This window comes from Topomyia yanbarensis, chromosome 3 (genome assembly GCF_030247195.1).
Source record: "Topomyia yanbarensis strain Yona2022 chromosome 3, ASM3024719v1, whole genome shotgun sequence".
Taxonomy (NCBI): Eukaryota; Metazoa; Arthropoda; class Insecta; order Diptera; family Culicidae; genus Topomyia; species Topomyia yanbarensis.
Genome location: NC_080672.1, coordinates 210,235,362 through 210,259,698, shown reverse-complemented (window position 1 = coordinate 210,259,698; position 24,337 = coordinate 210,235,362). Strand labels below are relative to the sequence as shown.

General features: G+C 39.5%; 1 protein-coding gene across 6 annotated transcripts in view; it reads left to right on the top strand.

Annotated features, from left to right (window-relative positions):
* LOC131690670 (protein vav) overlaps nucleotides 1–24,337 on the top strand; it is a 1,592,017-nt gene that overhangs the window by 704,696 nt on the left and 862,984 nt on the right. For 5 of the 6 annotated variants that reach the window (XR_009305611.1, XM_058976597.1, XM_058976596.1 and 2 more), the window contains exon 6: nucleotides 14,391–14,762. Coding sequence is in view for 5 of the 6 variants with exons in the window: in XM_058976597.1 (XP_058832580.1) it covers nucleotides 14,391–14,762 (372 nt within the window). In the remaining variant the exon portion in view is untranslated. Of the gene's footprint in view, nucleotides 1–14,225; nucleotides 14,329–14,390; nucleotides 14,763–24,337 lie in introns of all 6 variants that reach the window. The other variant, XM_058976600.1, reaches the window with a different exon arrangement.

The window sequence follows — 24,337 nt, the reverse complement described above, 5'->3', positions numbered from 1 at the left end:
CCATACTTCGGTAAGTGGCGCAGTCTAGTTCGCGGAGAGTGAAGTGAAGTGATAATCATAGTGCGATTGCAGTGATCAGGATCCAAGCTTTACTTATCCGCACGAATAACGCTCCAGTTTTCCCTGCCGAGGAAACTCATCCGTGGAAGAACACCAAAGGATTTGAGCAGAGAAACGTTAAGGTTAGTCTAATTTTAATTTAAACGCAAGTTATAAAACCTAGCATAGGTTCATATAACTTTGCCAGAATTATAAACCCTACTAATAGCACAGAGGCAAGCCCCCACCAGTGGTAAGCAAACCTCTAAAATATCACAACGCGACAACTAACATAAAATATATAAAACTTTAAATCCGAACGTATCGAAAAATAATTTTAAGAGAAGTGTTTATTTTGTAACTAAATAACAGTGAACGTGATCATAGTTTTCCAGAATTTTGACTAGCTTTTACGCCTACCTATTATTTCCTAGTAACTAATCTAAAGATGATGAACGAGTCTATTAGACTAGACGCTCTGCAGCAAGAGCTAAACGAGACCGTAGGGAGATTGAATGCAAGAGAAATTGAATTAGCTAGAATGCAGGCCGATGTGCCCGAGCTGCAGCGAAGACTCAACGAGGCTTTGCAGCAGGTTGAAGCTCGCGAAGAAGAGATAAGAAAGTTTAATTTTCCCTCCAATGACCAGGAGCTAGACCAACTGAGACAGCAGGTAGCTCAATTACAACAACAATTACAAGGCAATTCACAAGGGACTGTAATTAATATTGACAATGAATTTTCTAGAGGCAGAGTGCCCGACTTGATCAAAGGCCTTCCGCAATTCTCGGGGAAGCCAAGCAATTGAGCCAGTGGATACAATCCGTCGAAAGGATTCTCAATTTATATAAGCATTTAGAAAATACTTCACTTTTCCCCCTCTGGTTGCAAGAAATCAGAAATAAAATCATCGGAGAAGCTGGTGACCTTTTGGCTTCTAACGGCACACCACTTCTCTGGACAGCAATTAAGAGTGAGCTAACCATTCATTATGGAGACAAGAGGGAGCTTTCAACACTCCTTCAGAAGCTCTTTTCGTTACGCCAAAATCGCAACTCAGTAAACGAATTTTATACGCAAATTCAAGATTGTTTCACAGGGATATCCACACAGATCCAGATGAGCTCTGAGTGGAACCATCCAGCAGATTTAGTCAAATTTGTCGATAAACTATGCCTAGAGAAATTCATTGACGGACTCGAAGAACCATACACGTCACATGTCGGTATTCTTCAACCTAAAAATCTTAATCAAGCCTTCCAATATGCAATCGAAAAGGCAAACAAAATTGCACGAAGAACAGGTGACTTTGACATTAACTACAAAACGAAAACGACTCAGCTCAATAAACCACCCCCAGTTCCGATGAGACAAAATTTCCCTTACATTCAAAACTCACAGAAAACTGGTCAGCTCCCTAGATTGCCATATAACCCACCATTTGTACCACGAGACCCACGAACATTTCAACCGAAACCATCATACCCAAACCAACAACCCTTCAGACCACCGGCATACAATAACCAATTTCAACAAATTAATTCCTATAGAGCTGCAAATAATGACCGACCATTAAATTTCAAACCTCCACAAAAAGTTGAACCAATGGACGTCGATCGATCTATCCGCTCTCGTCAAGTTAATTATATGAATCGACCTAACAATCAACAACCGTACCCACATTATAACATTGAGGAGACAAACCAGAACGAACAAAATTTTCAAAACCACTTCGAATATAACGAATGGCAAAATTATTACTACCCCGAAACAGAATTAGGCGATTCCTCTGCAACGATCGCTCAGAACGAAGAACCTCAAACAGAATCAAGTACAAACTTAAACTCCAACATTCCAGGCACAGATGACCTAAATTTTCACTTGAATCTCGATACACCCAACGCAACATGAACAATTTCATTCCATATATAGTTCTACACAGTTCTAAAGGTGAACTGAAATTTTTAATTGACACGGGTGCTAACAAAAACTACATAAGCACACGCCTCGTCAACATAAATAATTGCAGGAAAACCGTGCCAGCACGAGTTAGAAACATCAACGGCACCCATTCTATAGATAAATTCATTGAATTCAACCCCTTTCCAAAAATACAACCAAATAAACTAATTTTCTATGTTTTCGATTTTCATTCGTTTTTTGATGGACTTATCGGCTACGAGACTCTTAGACAATTGGAAGCCGAAATCCTGACAGCATCGAATGAGTTAAAAATCTCTGGTGTTAACATACGAATGCTACGAAAATACCCAGAGCAATCTCGCACCCAACTAAATGCACATGAGACCAAATTCGTTCGTGTTAAATTTGAAACTGACGGTGACCTTTATATCTCAAACGATCGAGAAATTGCCCCAGGAATATTCATTCTCCCAGGACTGTATCGATCTGACAATCACTTTGCCAGTGTACTTGCGACAAATCGAAATTCGGAACCGAAAGAACTAGAGTTGGAAAACAACATCAAGTTGGAATTAAATAACATAGAATCCACATCATTTACTGCCCCTCCGATATCCAAAAAGAAGCAAAAGACAAGCATAATGGAACAGATTCGGACTGATCATTTAAATTCAGAAGAACTTAGCGGCTTGCAAAAATTAATCTCTCAATATGAAGAAATATTCCATCAAGAAGGGAAACCTCTTACCTTCACCAATGCGGTAAAACATAGAATAAACACTAAGGATGATATACCCACACACACCAAATCATACCGTTATCCCTATTGCCACAAAGAAGAAGTTCAAAGGCAAATTTCCAAAATGTTAAGCCAAGGGATAATCAGAGCATCAACTAGTCCCTGGACATCTCCCATTTGGATTGTCCCGAAAAAAAGAGATGCTTCCGGACAACCCAAATGGAGGTTAGTTATTGATTACCGGAAAGTAAACGAAAAAACTATTAGCGACCGGTATCCAATTCCAAATATAAACGAAATCCTAGACAAACTGGGCAGAAGCATGTACTTTTCCACCATCGATTTGGCTTCAGGATTTCACCAAATCGAGGTTCACGAAAAAGACATTCAAAAAACCGCTTTTAGTGTAGACAACGGTCATTATGAATTTCTTAGAATGCCTTTTGGGCTCAAAAATGCTCCCTCGACATTCCAGAGAGTAATGGACCATATACTGACAGAACACATCGGCGTAAGATGTTTGGTTTATATGGACGATATAATCGTCTTTTCCACTAGTTTACAAGAACACCTTGTAAACCTTGCAAAAATATTTGAAACTTTGAAATCTTTCAATATGAAAGTCCAACTAGACAAAAGTGAATTCCTCCATAAGGAAGTATCCTTCTTAGGACACGTTGTTACGCCCGAAGGAGTGAAACCAAATCCAGCCAAAATTGGCGCTATTAAACAGTGGCCATTACCTAAGAACGAAAAGGAACTCCGCGGTTTCTTAGGCGTTCTAGGTTACTATAGGAAATTCATTAGGGACTTTGCAAAAATATCAAAGCCACTCACACAAGCCTTAAGAAAAGGAGAAACCATCGAACATACAAAGGAATTCGTTTCAGCTTTCGAAAGATGCAAAAGCATCCTCACAAGCAGTGATGTACTGATCTATCCAGACTTCTCGAAAACATTCATTTTAACTACAGACGCATCTAAGTATGCGATTGGTGCCGTTCTATCGCAAGGTTCCATTGGGCAAGATAGACCGATTTCTTTTGCTTCTAGAACATTGACGAAAAGTGAGGAGAACTACTCTACTATAGAAAAAGAGCTCCTTGCTATCGATTGGGCTTGTAAATATTTTAGACCGTACCTATTCGGTCGAAAATTTACCTTGTTCACAGATCACAAGCCGTTAACATACGCTATCAATTTGAAGGATCCTCATAGTAAGCTCGTGAGATGGAAATTAAGGCTAGAGGAATTTGATTATGAAATCCGACACAGACCAGGAAAGCAAAACGTTGTAGCAGATGGCTTATCACGAATCATATCCAACAAAACTGAGATGAATAACAATGAACAAGACGACGATTCATCTGACAGCCAAACAGTACACTCTGCCGATACTGACGACGGAGAATTTATTCAAATGACCGAGCTACCTATTAACTTCTTCAAAAATCAAATCATACTGAAAAAATCTGACGGACAAGAAGACAATATTTATGAACAAATCTTCCCTAATATTTATCGCAGAACTATTACAAGAACTACAATAGGCGTTCCTTTCGCATTAAAAATGTTTAGAGATTACCTACATCCATCAAGAATAAATTGCATAATGTGTCCGGAAGAATGGATAAACATTCTCCAGCACACATACAGGACATACTTCTCCCGGAGTCATTCCATAAAAGTAAAACTAACACAATCTATCTTGCAGGATCTCCGCACACCAGAAGAACAAAATACAGCCATGGAAGAAACACACGACAGAGCGCACAGGGGTGCCGAGGAAAATCAATCAGTACTAATAAAAAAATTTTATTTTCCACGGATGAAGAAAAAGATACAATGTTTCGTTAATCTTTGCGCTATTTGTTTAGAGAACAAATATGAGAGAAATCCGTACAAAATTAAATTTGCCGAGACACCCATTCCCAAAAAACCTCTCGATATTTTGCATGTAGACATTTTCATTTCTATGCCCAACATATTTCTTTCGGCAGTAGACAAACTTTCTAGATACGCGATACTAATACCCACCAAGTCTCGATCTATCCCAGACATAAAACGAAGCATTACAAAACTTTTTACAACGTACGGTACTCCCAACATGATTGTCTGTGATAATGAACCTGCTTTTAAATCGGTTGAAATCCGAGGCCTTCTGCAAAGACTAAACGTTGAAATTTATTTTACCCCTTCAAACAGTAGCGAGTCGAATGGGATCGTAGAACGGTTTCATTCCACTCTGTCTGAAATCTTTTTATGCATCAAACAAAAATATAATGATCTATCAGACAAAGAGTTATACAGAGTGGCAACTTCCTTATACAATTCAACCATACATACTGCAACTAAATTAAAACCTGTTGAGTTATTTTTCGGAATTAAGGAGGGAGAAGAACGACCATTTAATTTAGAAAGGATTTTAGAGAACCGTAATGAAATATTCGATGAAACCGTTAATAGACTTCAGCAATATCAACAGAAATCGATAGGCTTTCATAATAAATCCAGATCAGAAGAACCTACATTAGATAGGGACGAAATGGTTCTCAATAAAAGACAAGGCATCAGAAACAAAAAGAAACACAGATATAAATTCCAAAAAGTAAAACTGAATAGACGAAAAACTTACATTGATTACAGAGACATAAAATTACACAAAAATAAATTGAAACGGAAGAGGAAGCAATGAAAAACTATTTTTTTATAAAACCACATATTGTGTCAATCATTCTTATTACGTATGACTAACAATACTAACTAATTCATACATCCAAATTTCCAGGGATGTCACCAACAGCCTTCAACATACTATGCCTACTGATAAATCTCATCCCAACGCTATGCGCAAATCAGCTTGTTATACAAAATTTACACAAGAGCCCAGTTTTGCTAATCAAACAAAACGAATGTAGAATTCAAACTGGAACCACGAAAATTATACATCCGATCGATTTAGCAGCAATAGGAGAAACGGCTGACACCTTGACAAATACATTTTATAATAAACTAACAACCACTAACCCATTAGGAGAAATAATCAAGTTTAAAATAAAAAAAATATACGCCAGCCTCTACGGCCTGAAACCACTCAACCATCACCGCCAAAAACGCTGGGACACTCTAGGGACAGCATGGAAATGGATAGCCGGATCACCTGATGCAGACGATTTGAGGATCACCAACATAACTATGAACGATCTAATAGACCAAAACAACGAACAATTTAAAATCAACAAAAACATAAATCAGCGAATTCAGGAGTTGACAACATCTATAAATCTAATTTCCGTTAATCTAAACCGTAACAAACAAATAATTGGAGACTGGGAAACTGTTATACTAATGCTTAACATCGATATCATAAGTAAACTGCTAGAAGACATCCAAGAAACGATCACGCTATCTAAAATATCACTTACCAACAACAAAATTTTATCCACACACGAGATTACAACAATAAAAACGCTACTACAAGACCAAGGAGTGGAGCTCAACTATCCGGATGAAGCTCTACAATATGTAACCACAAAAATTGCTGTTAAAAATCAACAACTTCTCTATATCTTGCATGTCCCCCAGTTGGGAAATACAACGTCAATAGTTTATAACGTCTACCCTTTGATCAATGATAATCAAATGATCATCAACTACCCTACTCACGTCATGAAAAGCGGAAATACCATATTCACCACTGAAAACCCATCAGACTATGTTCAAAAGTCATCATATATACGAGAACTTGAAGACAAATGCATACGACACATTATTCTAGGGAAACACGCACTATGTAACTCAACATTCGCCAATCACACCATCCAGAAGCTCATAAACGAGAACACAATACTGTTATCAAATGAAATAGACAGCATATTTCATACAACTTGTGGACCAGATAATCGAACACTTAACGGAAACTTCCTTATCAGTATCTCCAACTGCACAATCACCATCAATAATCAGCAATTCCAGAACACCGAATCAATCGCACCTGTTGAAACATATCAAGGAGCTTTTCATAATCTCCTAATTAAATGGAATTTACAAGACTTCGGTGACCTGAGATTGATCAACAACGTTACCATTGGAAATCGCCAGAAACTAGAACACGTTTATCTCCAACAACATAAACTTAATCTAAAATTTTGGACACTGTTCGGAAGTTATTCAGCGTCGACATTATTAAGTTTTGTCTTCCTAGCATTACTTTGGATCAGATGTAAACCCAATTGTTTCCAACCCAGAAACGTAACTTATAAAATAGATGTTCAACCTCCAGCATCCGAAACGGGACTTTCGGATCTCAAAGGGGGAATCGTTACAAGTGCAACCCAGCCTGACTCCAAAATGATTCCAATCACGAAGTCACAAGTAACATACAGCCCAGTCATCAATTCATCAGTTCATCGTCATCAGTTCCCATCGCCGAAACCATCGGACACATCCGTCCAGTCCATGGCACCTGCACCAAGAATGATTCGTCAGCTGAGCACCCAGACTGCAACGCCAACAATTTGTGTATTCAACAAATAATATGTAGGTTCAGGTTTAATCGATATGAAGCAATAAAGTCAGTCTTAGTTCGATCGTCAAACCATATAGTTTAATTTTTTAAAAAACCATCCGAAGTCCATACTTCGGTAAGTTATATATATATATATATATATATATATATATATATATATATATATATATATATATATATATATATATATATATATATATATATATATATATATATATATATATATATATATATATATATATATATATATATATATATATATATATATATATATATATATATATATATATATATATATATATATATATATATATATATATATATATATATAAATAATATGCTTGACCCTTAACCAAGCAGGTATCTTAGAGTGGAGTTTTCACATTGCGTCATTTATCCGCACATAAAAGAAGCCGGGCTTAATGTGGATACAAATAATCTGTTTTACGGACCGTTATTTAACTGTGTTTATAGCATGATGATACGTAAAACTTTTTTCTCAGTTTGCTCCGGGATCGAGTATTTGAAGTTTCCTTGGTATTGTAAAAATGCTCTATAAACTCGTAAATAAACTATCCGAAAAAACTCGTATCAAATCATCAACAGAAAATCAAAATATCAGCATCCAATAAGCCAACACCATCTCCTTTACACAACGAAACAACCAGTACGCACTACGACTTGCCAGAGGAAACACAGATAAGTTCACCACGATGCACTCTGGAACGCTCGCCGTGGTGAATTTATCTGTACGCGTACCTTGCGCCACATATAATTTAAAGAAGAGAGCGCGGTTCTCGCACTAAACCATCCCATCGCCAACCTATTTATTCAGCTCTGTAAAAAAGAGCTTTCTGCTTTTTCTGTGGTGTGTCATCATTGTATCTTCCGTGTATGCATAAAACTGGCTCGTCATTTCATGATTAGAATGAAATGCTATCAGCGTTTGGCGGCAGTCATGGTATCTATTACCTACCATCGAAGAATGCGAGCTGACATAAAACGCAGCAAATGCTGTGCTTACAACGTCAGAACACAAACTAACGAATTTTTCTTGTGTTCCCTTTTTATACGCGTCGCAGTTCATTCGATGAAAAGGAGGCAGTCCCAGCAACGGTTGTTTTTTTAGCGAATTGTACCGACCAATCATGGATCAGATAATTACTCCTTTCATAAAATCCATTATTTCCGCTACTTTTAGTAATTGTACATACTACCGAAATGGATACAAAATTGTTGTACATATTTCCAATCAGATAGCGTAATAATCTAATTTTTCCATTCAGTACAACGGCAGATATTCACGTTTAAAAAATTGGGTAAATTTCCGGCAGAAAACTTTGAAACGGGACCTATATATTGAAACGTTAAAAGTATTCTACTTCAAAAGTGCTGTTCTTTCAACCGAATTAACCTCCCTTCGACATCAGGCATTGAAATTGTCGTTTGTCAAGTTTTTATTTTTTAAGACCTTTGCATTGATTCCGCGTACATTCCTCCTAGAGCATCGGTAGGGTACCGAACGCTTTGTAATATCACGGAATTCTTTCAGGCACCGCGACTAGTTCTAGGGGACTTTAACTCGCACGGTACGGTATGGGGTTGTTTTCACGATGATAATAGATCAACATTAATCCAAGACCTTACGACAATTTCAACATGACCATCTTAAACACGGGAGAAATGACGCGGATTCCTACACCACCAGCACGCGCATGCGCGTTGGAATTATCGCTATGCTCGACATCGCTACAGTTAGGTTGCAGGTGGAAGGTGATCCCTGATCCCCACGATAGCGATCATTTGCCTATCGTGATTTCAATTGCTAACGGTTCAAGACCATCAGAAACAATCAATGTCTCGTATGACCTCACACGGAACATTGATTGGAAGAGTTACGCGACCGCGATATCCGTTAAAATCGAATCCACTCAAGAACTTCCTCCGAAGGAAGAGTAAAGGTTTTGGCTGGCTTGATTCTCGACAGCGCGAATCAGGCTCAGACTAAATCAGTACCGGGCGCGAATACCCAAGGACGATCTCCCACACTGTGGTGGGACAAAGAGTGCTCAGAGCTGTACACGAAGAAGTCCACTTCCTATAAGGCCTTCCGAGAAGACGGGTTACCCGCTAGCTATCAACAGTACGCGTCGTTAGAAAGGCGAATGAAGAGTCTAATGAAAGCCAAAAAACGCAGTTATTGACGCCGGCTCGTCGACGGGTTAACGAGAGAAACAGCGATGAGCACTCTTTGGGGTACGGCTCGACGTATGCGTAACCGAAACAGTACCAACGAGAACGTAGAATATTCAAACCGCTGTATATTCGCTTTCGCCAAGAAGATCTGTCCGGACCCTGTCCCGGTACAGAAAACGGAACGAAGAATCTGCCTGACACTGCAAAAAGGCGCTTGTTGAACTCATCTAACAAGTTTCTTGAGGGTAACATTGTCCCTTATAACTGGAGGCACGTGAAGATCATCGCCATCCAAAAACCAGGAAAACCAGCCTCCTACCACAACTCGTATCGTTCGATTGCAATGCTGTCCTGTATTCGAAAGTTGTTCGAGAAAATGATCCTATTTTGGCTCGACAATTGGATCGAAACAAATGGCTTACTGTGAGATACACAATTTGGCTTCCGCAAAGGCAAAGGGACGAACGATTGCCTTGGGTTGCGTTCTACTGAAATCTAAATGGCCTATGCTAACAAAGAGCAGATGGCATCAGTCTTCTTGGATATTAAGGGGGCTTTTGACTCAGTTTCTATCAACATTCTGTCAGAGAAGTTGCACCAGCATGGTCTTTCACCTATTTTAAATAGCTTTTTGCCAAACCTGTTGTCTGAAAAGCACATGCACTTTTCGCATGGCGATTTAACAACATCGCGATTTAGCTACATGGGTCTTCCCCAGGGCTCATGTCTAAGTCCCCTACTCTACAACTTTTACGTGAATGACATTGATGATTGTCTTGTCAATTCATGCACTCTAAGGCGACTTGCAGACGATGGAGTGGTCTCCGTTACAGGGCCCAAAGCTGCCGATTCGCAAGGACCATTACAAGATACTTTGGACAATTTGTCTACTTGGGCTCTCCAGCTGGGTATTGAGTTCTCCACGGAGAAAACTGAATTGGTTGTATTTTCTAGGAAGCGTGAGCCGGCGCAACTCCAGCTTCGATTAATGGATGCACGATCAATTAGGTTTTCACATTTAAATATCTCGGGGTCTGGTTCGATCCTAAAGGTACCTGGGGATGTCACAATAGGTATCTGAAACAAAAATGCCAACAAAGGATCAATTTTCTCCGGACAATAACTGGAACATGGTGGGGTGCCCACCCAGGAGACCTGATCAGGTTATACCAAACAACGATATTGTTCGTGATGGAGTACGGGTGCGCTCCGCTGCGAACATACACTTCATCAAACTAGAGAGAATCCAGTATCGTTGCTTGAGCATTGCCTTGGGTTGCATGTACTCGACCCATACGATGAGTCTCGAAGTGTTAGCGGGCGTTCTACCGCTGAAAAATCGATTTTGGAAACTCTTATATCGATTGCTCATCCGATACGATATCTTGAACCCGTTGGTGATTGAAAACTGCGAGAGGCTCGTCGAGCTTAATTCTCAAACCCGTTTTATGTCCTTGTACTTCGACTACATGGCACAGAGCATCAATCCTTCTTCATATAACCCCGACCGTATCCCTCTCTTTGATATTTCTGATTCAACTGTATTCTTCGACACATCCATGAAGGAAGAGACCCGTGGAATCCCGGATCATATACGCCCATAAGTGATCCCTAATATATTTTATAATAAATTCCGAGAAGTCGACTGCGACAAAATGTTATACACCGACGGATCAAACCTCGATGGGTCCACTGGCTGCGGTATCTTCAATGATAGTGTCACTGTTTCATTCAAGCTCTATGATCCTGCTTCAGTTTACGTCGCCGAATTAGCCGCTATTCACTATGCCCTTGGGATCATCGGCACTTTGCCCACAGATCACTACTTCATCATTTCGGATAGCTTCAGCTCTATCGAGGCTCTTCGTGCAGTGAAGGCTAAAAAGCAATTCCCGTATTTTCTGGGGAAGATACGGGAGTCTCTGCGCAAGTTATCTGAAAAATCTTACCAGATTATCTTTGTTTGGGTCCCCTCTCATTGCTCTATCCCGGGTAATAAAAAGCCGACTATTTAGCAAAGGTGGGCGCTTTAGAAGGTGACATCCACGAAACACCAATTTGCTTCAAGGAATTTTTCAGTATTTATCACCAGAGGACACTCGACAGTTGGCAAAACTCGTGGAGTAATGGGGAACTTGGACGATGGTTGCATTCTATTGTCCCGAAGGTACCAACGAAGCCTTGGTTCAGGGGGATGGATGTGGGTCGGGATTTCATACGTGTAATGTCCCGGCTTATGTCCAACCACTACACATTGGATGCGCATTTGCGGCGTATTGGGCTCATTTCGCGTTTCCAGAAGCTCCCTTTCCTTCCTTGTCGACCCGACCAGTGCCAGAGTGCCACTATGCGACCGCCATCGCCCTGCATAGAAGGAAGCTGAAGCGAGAGCGACTCGATGGTCTGATAACTTCCCCGCGGGTCTGAAGAATATCACCCGCCAACCCGGTATTCGACGACCTACTGACAAGGCACTGTGTCGCTGATCTTCCGTTTGCTCGAAAGTTACAAGTTCTGCTCTTCTCTCCATGTCATCATATACGCCTTCTTTCCCCTGTCCTTGATACAACTGCTGCTACATCGATGATGGAAATAAGCCCCCCTTTGAATATCTTAACCAAGCATAAGTCTCCTTCAAAAAAATCAAATTTGTATTCTGCATTCTTAGTTTTAAGATAGCTGTTAATTTTATTCTTCATTGAAACTATTGTCCCCCATCTTGTAAAGAGGATTGTATCCCTAGTTTTAATATATCTGTGAAATTTCATATATATATTTGTTCCCCCTTTTGTATACCAAACTGTATATTTAGTTTTAAGATAGCTGTAAAATGTTTCGTAAAAAACTATTCCTCCCCTTTTGAATATCAAACTGGATTCCTTGTTTTAACATTTTTCATAAAAAAATCGTTTGCCCCCAGTCTTGTATATAGAACTGTATTTCTAGTCTTAAGATAGCTGTAGAATTCTTCCTCTCAATATAAAAAAACATTGTAACCTCCTAGTTTCAAGTATTTAAAATGTAAAAAACAAAAGAATTTGGCACCGCTAAGCTAACGTCTTTGTACCTATCAAATAAACGAACTGAATAAAAAAAAGTAAGCATGATTCCCAACCACCAGTCATACTTTCTGGATCTCGTCTTTGTTAGTGAGATTATTATACCTGTATGTTCTTTCAATGAAGCATCCAGCGTCATTGTTCCACTTGAAAACTTTCATCCCGCGCTTGAAAATTCAATTGCCACTATTCGCTCATTTCAGTACATAGAATCTCTTTCTGTCGACCGTCAACTTTCGCAAAACTGATTTTGCAAAGCTGCGCAGTTCTCTGTCGCAATATGATTGTGCTGCATGCCCAAGCGAGTGTTAAAGCGACTACTACTGAACTGTGTTGTGACCTCACTGCCTCAATGTCAGCCTCCTAGTAAGACGCCCTGGTCAAACAATACTCTTCGAAAGCTGAAACGTACTCGCAGGAACTCAGCAACAATGCGTTGATCACTTGAAGGATCTAGGAGTCATTCTTGATGAAAATCTAACGTATACTCATCACGTCTCAACGACCATCGACAAAGCCAATCGATTTCTTTGATTTATTTTCAAAATTTCCAACAAATTTCGTGATTCTCTGTGTTTCAAGGCTCTTTATTGATCGCTGGTGCGCCCGCAATTGGAATTTGCAAACGTCGTTTGGTGCCCTTATCAAGCAACGTGGAGCCTTAGGATCGAAGCATTTCATACGAGTTACGTGAATTGCCGTGGAACGATCCGTTAAACCTACCACCGTACGAGGACCGTTGTCGTCGTTTAGGACTTAATATTTTAACACGCCGGAGACATGCATTGCAGGCTACCTTCGTGTCAAAGATTCTGCTGGCTGAACACGATGATCCGGAGCTACTGGCGCAAATCAGCCTTTACGCGCCTAGCCGTTCTCTTCGCCCTCGAGCCCTGCTGTATTCTGAAATGCGCAGCGCTAGCTACGCTACCAATAGTCCAATTTTAGCAATGAGGCGTCGCTTCAACGAGTTTGCTGAAACTTTTGACTTCGTCATGAATTCTTCGCAGTTTCGTCGTCGTGTATTGTCACTAGTTTAATTATGTATAGTTTAGCTTAGTTTAGTTTAGTTCATTTAGACAAATTGTCAGTTGGACTTTTTTAATACAAGTACAAATAAACGCTTTTGTTAAAGACGAAGTTTAATTTATATCCAAGCGGTTTAAAGCCATTTTTGGGTGTGTTAAAGTACAAAACCTATAACTAAATTAGTTATGGAATTTGCGTTTCGACTTCGTCTCATCAGAATCGGACACTAACTTAGTGACAGGACTAAGCTAGTCCTAGAATAGTTTCTATAGCAAAATTGTATCTTTGACTGTAAATAGAATAAAATATAAAAATATGTTAAAATTTGTTTTTGGGAACATTTTTATTGGCGGATTCTTCATGATGCAAAAACAATAAAAGTAACTTCTTCTCGGACAGTTGTGCTGTAGAAAATACGGTAATCGAATTCAGTTTTCCTGTGTAAAATACGGTAATCGGTTCTTTTGATAGTAATGCATGCAAAAACTTCTACGTCTTTTGAACTATTGCTCTTGTGTCGAAATGTTCTAATTGCCAACGGAAAACATGGATATTCATAAATCGAACACAATTGCTAAGTTCTGCTCGATTCGGCGATATATTTTATGGTCGCTTTCTGGTCTAGCTCATTTGTTTCACAACATTGTGCTTCTATGTATGTTAATTTATTTGATCCTTTGTTTTATTTCTTTTATTTTTGCATGACAATTAGAACTGTAAATCACATTGCTTGTGATGGTCACGAGGAGCACGATACTAAGGTAGAAGAAGTTTATCAAGATTTGTGTTCCATTCAAAACATAGGTAGAAATCAGGTAAGTGAAAATAAAAAAATCTAATGTAGGTTTAAATATCCTATTGCTTTTTGTCATTCTAGCTTGCACCGACAACCAATTTCGAACAAAGGGACTTCGTTCTTAAAGAGTTGGTCGAAACTGAATCAAACTATCTGGAGGCATTGATAGCTTTAAAATGTAAATTCATGCAACCATTGGAAAAAGTCCTCACAAAAGATGTGTTACGAATAATATTTCCGTGTATAAAAGAATTAGTGGAAATTCATGAAAAATTTCTAGATAAATTGCGAGGAGCTGTACAACCAGATTCAAAAATAAAACTGAGTGCGGTTTTTCTTGAATTTCGAGAGCCGTTTCTAATATATGGCGACTATTGTTCCTGTATGACTAATGCCACAGATATGCTACGAGATGTTTGTAAAAAATCGAGTAATGTGGTTCAAGCCGTTAATGTAAGTAGATAAAAATATTATTTTTAAATTAACACCGGATATCAGATTTGTTAATTATTCATCAATTTTTACTTAGGGGCCGTGCATAAATGACATATCAGGAGTATACATTTTAGGTAGGGTATACCGAATTATGACGAAGTGTGGCGTGGGGGAGGGTAGGGTCAGGAGCTATGCGACGTAGCATTAAATTTAGTTTTTTGTAAGGGCATCAAAACCCATTGATAAGAGAAAACTATTTAATGTTCCTCCATTCCCAAGAGAAATAAATTTAAATTCACACAAGTTACTTTTCAAGCGGTTTTTGATGTGGTAAATTTTACGATTCCCGGAATTTCAAGCATTTTGTATGCGCATTTAACTTGTTACATAAGTTAGCTTATATTGCTAACTAGTGGACTTAGTTTGGTTAATTAGTTAACTTAGTTAATTCAATTTTCTCTTCGGATTCAACCAAACAAAATTTAGTAATTTAGATGAACGTATGCATCTTAGAATCATTGGCTGCTGCAGAATCTTTAACTGAGAGAACTTCTTTTCATGCTCCATTACATAAAATTCAAAACAAAGCTATTAATACTATATTTGTCATGATATGGATTATTTTATACGCAATTTGCTGTTATAATGAAAATATTTATAAAGTCGTCAAACATGTTGTAAGCACATGTATTTAAAAGAATTGAAAAACATACGTTGTGTTGTGCAAGGAGGGGGGGGGGGGGTGCAGGAAATGCTACGTTATTTACAAGGGGGGGGGGGGGGGGGTGGTTAAAGTTTTGTGACGAAATGCTGCGAGAGGGGAGGGAGGGGTCAAAAACCGTCGAAAAAAAGCTACGTCATTTGTGTACGGCCCCGTACTTACCTTACGGTTCAAGCTAGAGCCTTGTTGTCTCTTGCTGTATGCAGAAGTCGTCTCCACTCCACTCAGCCTTCTGCTGCTTATCGCCAGCCTCGCAGTCTTCGAAGGGTCCGCAGGTCGTGATTCAATTTGCAATTTCAAACAATTTTTACATTTATTGTAAATAAAATGTATAGAATTCGCTCAAACTTTCAAGATTTATCGAGGCCCGCAGTACCGAATCTTATATTCCAGGCTAAACCGATCTTATCCACACTAATTTCATATGAAAGGTACAACACTCATACCTGCTTGAACCTAGAGTTTTTCATCAGCAACACTCTTTCTCAAGACTACCTATATTTACGCTCGATCAGTCTTTCTCAAGACTACCTATATTTTTAGGACAATCAGTCTTTCTCAAGACTACCTACTTTTTCTACTCAATAAGTCTTTTTCATGACTAAAACACCTTTCAAGAATAATTCAGCCGAAAAAAATATTTAATTCTTCCAACATGTCTCCAAAAAATGGCGTGAGCCAAATATTAAAATTGACAACTCATTCTATGTTTTATCCGAATGTTAAACCGACGAAATTTGTGAATTTCCTCGAATTATGCATAATGCCAATGAGAAGAAAAAGCAATCGCATCCGCCGATAACAGTGATGATCTCCGACTTCAAAGCCTTTCGACGTTCCTTCCGAACGTAAAAGTCTCTATTCAGATTGGTCGAACGGAAGAATGTCGAGTGACAGCGGAGGGCTTGATTGGCCACAAACGACTACTCCAGTGTCTTACGAAGAAGTTATATAAATTTGATTCATATGATTTCAAGACAGATGGACCATTCAAGGCTGTCCTAAACGGGATAGGGGAACATGAGGAGACTTGACCAGGTTTTCAGCTAAACTGCATAAATCTCTAAAAAAGCCTTCAATCCCTCAAAAATCATTCAGATATAATGCGCAAAGTTATTGCGCGTCTTCATGATTTTTTGCAGAATTTTTAATTTAATTTTTGAAAAGTTACAAAAGTTTTTCTGTGATCGTTTTTCTGGTCAAGTCTCCCCATTGCGGGGAGACTTGACCAAGGCGTGGGTAGACTTGACCAAGAGAATTTTGAAAAATTATAACAAAAAATAATGACATAAAACATACTGTATTTATTTTTTCCCTATTGTCGAGATCCTTAGGTAGCAGTAAAAAATATAAATGAGTTGCATTTGATAAATTTTGATTTTTTTAAATGCATTTCTTTTTAAGGATTAACTGTACTGCTTGCATTGCATGTTCACAGGTCACGAAATCAGTCCCACTATTGCTAACTTTGCTTACAAATTTTAAAATATAAAGACTTATGTTTGGGGTGGGTTTTTTTATGGCGTGATTAACATTAACAGTAGGTACCAAAGCATAATAAATATTAGGAATTTTGTATTTTTCTTCAGCTGATCGCCACTTGGTCAAGTCTCCCCATAAAATCTTGGTCATGTCTCCCCAACATTAGTTACTGCGTTCAATTTCATGCGAATTCTAGTAATAACTATTCCAATGTTCCAGTTTATGTAAAATCATTTGACTGCTTCACAAGGATTAAGAGGGTATATTAGTCCTTTAATAGTAATTAGTAATCGAGTAGATATGTCCATACAAAGTTTGATAAAAAATTACATCATTTAATGCAAATTTATTAATCACGTAATATTTTCTGCAAGGAAAGGATTTTTTACTCCAAACTTTCAAAATTACCTTAAGGGATCGAAACAAGTATAAAAATATTTTTGAAAAAAAATTAAGAATCGAATAGGAGACGCCATAGCCGAAAATAGAATTTTGCGCTTGGTCAAGTCTCCCCATGTTCCCCTACAGGTAAACTTCGATATAATATACATTTTGATGTACGTTGTATCGAATTGTACGTTATATCGAAAAATGTACGTTGTATCGAATGTACGTTGTATCGAATTGTACGTTATATCGTTGTTCATGGTACTTTATTTTGTAGAATTTTGACAAAGCGTAACTAATTTTTAAAATCTTACCCATTTAGCAGTGTGAAACAACTTTTCTTATAAGAAAATTATGTGGTTCCATGTAATTATTCCTTTTTGCTTACATGAATTAAATTTTAAATCTAAACCAAAATGCAATTATCATAGTATTATATTGAAAATATTCTATTTCCTATCCTAATTATTAAGCCATTAACCAATTATTATTCTGTCTGAGCTCGTAAAATGTTTTTTTTTTATATTCACACCGTATACGCCTCATCAAATAAATGCAGTTTAAAAACTTGAATCATTACCATAGACTAACTGACTGATGGAAGAATTTTTGAAAATATTATTCATTCCGTTAACCAGTTTCCTAAATACCCAAACTGTTCGTAAAACGTGCACAGTTGTCCGTATAACCACAAATATGATTTCTCACTCTTTTTTGTTTGATGTGGCACATGATAGGATACGAAAACAATCAAATTTTTGATAAACGTTACTGGATTCCTGGTAGGTCGTCAAGGTAACGTCATTTCATGGGTCACATGATGGCAAGCTTTACAATTAATCATCAATCCAGGGAACTGAATTCCGCAATATGCGATAACGGAGTTAAATGTGTCCGCATTACTTTCAATATAATTCATAGATCATATGGTTGATGTAATTTGATGAGCCACACGTCTAGAATGATAAAAAAAAATATCTGTGAATCGAAGAACCTAACTCCGGAGTTTCGCGAAGCAACTGTATCTGATTGTTATTAAGTATGATTGCATTTTACATGCTGTTTTTGTTGCACAGCATTCCTTGGAACTTAAACATTGTAATTCAGCCCAGAGAATCAGATTTCGCCGTCCCGAAACCATCCATCGATGGCCACATCAATATTATTAATTCTTGTTTTTTTTTTTTTAATTCTTGTTTCCAGTTAGAACTTACTGATCATGTATTATTTATTGATGTAAATGGTTGGTTTTGATAAACTACGATCATACGCAAATAAAATTGGTTAAAAATCTCTCGAAACCTTCAATGAAGTAGCCAATTGCTAACATCCTCAATAGAAACCCAATTAGAACGTTTTAAGATTGTGTATAACATATTCAATTCTTAAAATATGGAATACATGCGTAATTGAAGAGAAATTGTGACAGAAAAATAAGTTTTAAAATATGTACGTTATATCAAGGAAAAATGTACGTTATATCGAGTGACGCTATATCGAGGGTACGTTATAAAGGGCGAACACGAAATTATTGCGACACATTCAACAGGGCATAACTTTTTTACCATTGGGTAAAAATCAACCAAATTTGGCACACTTTCTCATTGATGTGTATTGTTTACATGTTGTCAAACTCGAAGTCATGTTTTTCGATTCAACGAAAATGGAAGTGAACCAACGCGAACAGAACAAATTCTTTCCAAACACCTGGAATTTCCAGACCTGTCGCACCGGCAGTTGGGAAAAATGTTGAACATTCAACCGTCTCCAGAGTGTTGAAGCGGTTCCAGGAGCGGTTGACGTTGGACCACGGCAAAGGAGCTGGAAGAAAACCGGGACCGGAGATCAAAAAGACGGAGGGAAAGATGAAGCGGATGATTAAAGCAAATCCCAACGTCTCAAGCCGTGATTTGGCCAAAAAGATCAGCATGTTGCAGAGCTATGTCCAGAATGCAAAGTAGAGAGCTGGACTACATACATACAAGGTACAGAACTTCCCAAACCGCGATGAGCGGCAACAATCGACGGCTAAAACTCGAGCACGGAAGCTCTACGAGAAGATGCTGACAAAATATGGCTGCTGTGTGATGGACGACGAAACGTATATAAAAGCCGATTTTAAGCAAATTCCGGGGTTGGAGTTTTTCACCGGCAATAGCAAGTTCTATGTGGACGACAAATTTAAGAAGAAGAAAATGTAGAAGTTCGCCTCCAAATATCTCATTTGGCATGCCATCTGATCTTGCGGACTCAGGAGTGAGCCTTTCCTGACAAAGGGCACAGTAAATGGCGAGATCTCCAAATCTGAGTGCCTCGAGAAGCGCCTTTTGCCGTTCTTGCAGCAGCACGACGAAGCTCCGCTATTTTGGCCAGATTTGGCATCATGCCACTATTCTAAAAGTGTCCTGGAGTGGTATGAGGCCAATTCTGTCCATTTTGTTCCAAAGGACATGAATCCGCCAAACTGTCCGGAGCTGCGCCCGGTGGAGTAGTACTGGGCAATTATGAAGCGGGAACTTCGGAAGAGTAAGAAGACAGTCAAAGACGAGAAGGACATGTTAAGAAAATCGAAAAAAAACTGAGAAACTGGTAACGGATGACACTGTAAAGACTTTGATGGAGGGCATCAAGCGAAAATGCGTTTAATTTTACACTCAAGGCTCCATAGATTAACTTTTCTTTTGATTTTTGAAGTAAATATATGTATAAAACTACCCTAAAATTTTGGTTTGATTTTAAACATTGTAAGAAAATTAGCATGACATTTTCGGTGTCGCAATAATTTCGTGTTCGCCCTTTATCGAGGGTAGGGTAATTTCGGGAGAGATGCCGCGTCAGGAGAGATGCCGCACTCTCTATATCTCGTATATGGGGTCACTTTTTTACGGTAATATGATCTTGTGAGTTTGTCTTTCGAAGGTTTATAACTCTAGAGAAGTAAAATAATCCTTTTTAATTACTCACGAAATTTTTTTAATGATTTTGTGCGTTCAGTTGCATCACGAAGTGCCGAAAATTTTTCAATTTTTAAATTGTTCGATTTTTTTTTGGTAAATGATGTATCGGTTGAATAGCTGGGACCTTTTAGAAGGCATTCTGATCATCAGCACGATCATCCATAATTTTAGAGGAAAATGGAGTCGTGCGGCATCTCTCCCCTACAATTGGGAGAGATGCCGCATCAAAATTGCGGGTGAGATGGAAGAGGATGCATAGCTAAAATGTATTTTTTTCACCTCGGAATGTCATTAAATGATAATTTGCGTCAGGTATAGGTTCTTAATATATCCACAGACTGACGGACCTAACACAGTGACATATAGGATTATGAGTCTATTTATCTATATATGGTCAAGGCTCCGAAAATGGCAACTGTACGCGATGGACGCTTCCAGAACGATCGAGCAACGCGTCATAGTGGCGTGCGCTGATTGGCTAGAGCAGTGAACGAGCCATTATATAAACCCGCGAGATGCGATTCCCTATTCATTCAGTGTTGTACCATTAACAAGTAAACATCAAGAATAAAAGCAAAAGAGAATACAATCTTTCATTCGCGAGAGAGAGAGAAAACCCATCGAGTGGCAGAGTAGAGCCAGCCAGGTCAACACGGCAACCAGAAGCAGCTTGCGAGAAAGTGTATCACTCAGCATCGGTCAGCGAGAGAGCCCCACCCAGCGAGCGTGCTGTTTTTTTGCTTCCTGCATCGTCGCGAACTATCGAGACGATTAGCGAGCGTGGTGTGGCTGCTATTGCTGATATTACCATCGGCGTCATACCTGTGTGGCTGGTGTGAGGATTGAAACGAATGATTTAGTCAACAGGGCGACCAGCGTTTCATCCTTGATAAGTAAAGAATTAAATTTGAAGTTTCCATTCTAAGTGAGGTGTTTTTCCGCTGTAACTGTGGTGTGCACAGCTATACGAAATGCATCGTGTATGCTACAGGTGACTGTGACGTGCACAGTACCTGGTGGCTCATAAGTCGTGCGCTGGCAGCTGTGGTGTTGTCTGTCGGCGGTCCTTCCTAGCGCTGGTGGCTGTGGTGTGCACAGTTATCGGTTATTTTGCATCGTACTACTGGAGCTGTGATGTGCATGGTGTCCGGTGGTTTGATAAGTGTGTGAAACAATACATTGGTCCTTCGAACCGAATCATTATCAGTGTGATACTTCCATCCAAAACTTGTGAGTGATCGAAAAACTGAACAGTAACACAACGAGTGAACTGTGTTAGCCTATTGAGAGTGAACTTTAGTAGTCATGGGCCAGTTGAAGCAATTAATTCACCAACGAGGCCAAGTGAAGGCGCGCGTGACAGTGATTGTTCAAAAGTTGGATGAGCACAGCCAACATCAACGAGCTTATCCCAGTTGAAAGCGTTTGAACGGAAATTAGAATTGCATTATTCGGAGTATTCAGCAAAACATGACCAGATCATGGACCTTTGTTCCAGTGAAAATACGGATGAGTAGGATCAGAAGTTAGACGAGTTCGACGAACTGCATACTGATGCGTTAGTGAAACTCAATCGCCTGCAGGAGTTTTTACGTGCTGATTCACCGCCAAATGCCAATAGTGTTCCCCAAGTGATAGTAACCCAGCAACCCTTGAAGACGCCGATTCCGACTTTTGACGGGAAATACGAACGATGGCCCAAATTCAAAGCTCTCTTCAGTGATCTAGTCGGAAAATGTGGTGACTCCGACGCAACTAAATTGCAGTACCTAGACAAGGCGTTAATCGGTGAAGCTTCTGGTATCCTTGATGCGAGAATTATCAACGACAACAATTTTGAACGTGCCTGGTTGTTGTAAGAAGAGCGTTTCGAGAATCCAAGAGTAATTTTTGACACTCACATTTCCGGTCTGCTGTCAATGAAACCGATATCAAAACAGAACTACAAAAAGCTGAGAGCCTTAATTGACACCTGCAATCGTCATGTGGAAGGATTGCGATTCATGGAGCAAGAGGTCGATGGAACAGCCGGTCTCATCGTAGTGAAACTGCTTACATCGTGCCTTGACGGAGAAACGCGCAAGCAATGGGAGCAAACATTGGAGCACGGAGAGCTTCCCGATCTCGAAGAATCCATGAAGTTTCTCAGAAGTTACTGCCAAGTTCTTGAAAGATGTGAAGTGGATAAGCCTTCTTCATCCAAATCAGCAGCTAAGCCACCTTCAATTGCAAAACCCAGCGCGCCACCGAGAACATCCCATCCAGTAACATACAATCAATCAGAGATTTTGTGTGAAGTATGCGCGAGTCAGCATAGTAATTACAAATGTCCTTCCTTCTTGAGCATGAGTGTTGATCAGCGTGTTACCAAGGTGAAACAAATCGGATTATGTTTCAACTGTCAACTATTGCAACCTGAGCCTAAGCAGCAGAATTCCAGTGGATCAAACAGCCTGCAAGAGGCTAATGCAGCAACCACTATTCCTGAGAATCCTATATCTACAGCGTGTTCCAGCATTCAGCGTCGTGCGAAGCAAGTGCTATTGATGACTGCATTGGTGAATGTAGCTTCAAAAAGTGGAAGAGTCTTCAAGTTACGTGCTCTCCTCGATTCAGGGTCTCAAGTCAACCTGGTATCCGAGTCTGCTGTGAAAATGCTAGCGCTCCCAAAGTATCCTGCCAACGTGCCAGTTGTAGGAGTAGCTGGTGCCCAATCCAAAATTCGCCATCGTGTGATTTTGAAGCTATTTTCTGAACATACAGACTTCAAAAGTGATGTAGACTGTTTGGTAACAACGAAAGTGACAGGAAAAATTCCATCCTTTCCGATTAACATTTCAGAATGGAAATTTCCGACCGGCATTGTGTTAGCCGATCCAGGTTTCAACGAGCCAAAAGAAGTGGACCTATTGATTGGTGCCGAACTATTTTTCCAAATCCTCAAACAAGCTGAACTGAAAATCTCCGATGATCTACCTACACTGCATGAGACTCAGTTTGGATGGGTTATCGCCGGTGCTCTGCAAGAATCCAATTATGAAGTCGTCAACGTGTTGTGTGCCACAAACGAAGATCCGTTGCTGGAGAGTATCCAAAGATTTTTCGAACAGGAAGAGCTTCCGAAAGAAAAGGTGCTTATGGTTGAAGAGGAAGAGATAGAAAATCATTTTTGCAAAACGTTCTATCGAGATGAAGATGGCCGATTTGTGGTTCAGCTACCATTCCGCGATTCCATGAATGAATTAGGTAACCCCGGATCATTAGCGTTCAAGAGGTTCCTATCGAGTGAAAAACGACTAGCCAACAACCCAGAGATGAAGGTGATGTACCAAGCCTTCATAAAGGAATATGAAGACCTTGGTCATTGCCATGAATCCCGCATCATGAAGTACTCAAACCTTCGAGCACCAGCACAGCTCTACATGTTGTATTTGACGGCAAGGCACAGTCGAATGGATTATCTCTCAACGAAGTTTTGATGATCGGTCCCAAAATCCAGAACGATCTATTTTCCATCGTATTGCGTTTCAGAAAGTACGTTTATGCATTTTCGGCAGACTTTGAGAAAATGTATAGACAAGTGAGAATCGATCCAAGCCAGACCCGTTTCCAGAGAATTTTTTGGCGTGACAAACCGACCGATCCGATTAGAGTGCTGGAGCTAGATACAGTAACCTATGGAACGTCTCCAGCATTGTTCCTGGCTGTTAGATCCATGATTCAACTTGCGAGAGATGAGAGAGTAAACTGTCCTATAGCAGCTGAGTCTATAATAGAAGATTGCTACATGGACGATATTTTAAGTGGTGTCTCAACACTAACAGCAGCGAAACAACTGCGAGGTGATATCGAGGAGCTAATGGCGAAAGGAAAGTTTCCGATCCGGAAGTGGTGTTCCAACAACGACGAAGTGCTTGAAGGTGTTCCGGAGCGAGACCGTGAAAAATTGAGACGCATAGAAGATTCTCGTGCTAACGAAACTATTCGCGCTTTGGGCATTCTGTGGAATCCAAGAAGTGATCAGTTCCTGTTCTGGAGAAGTCCGG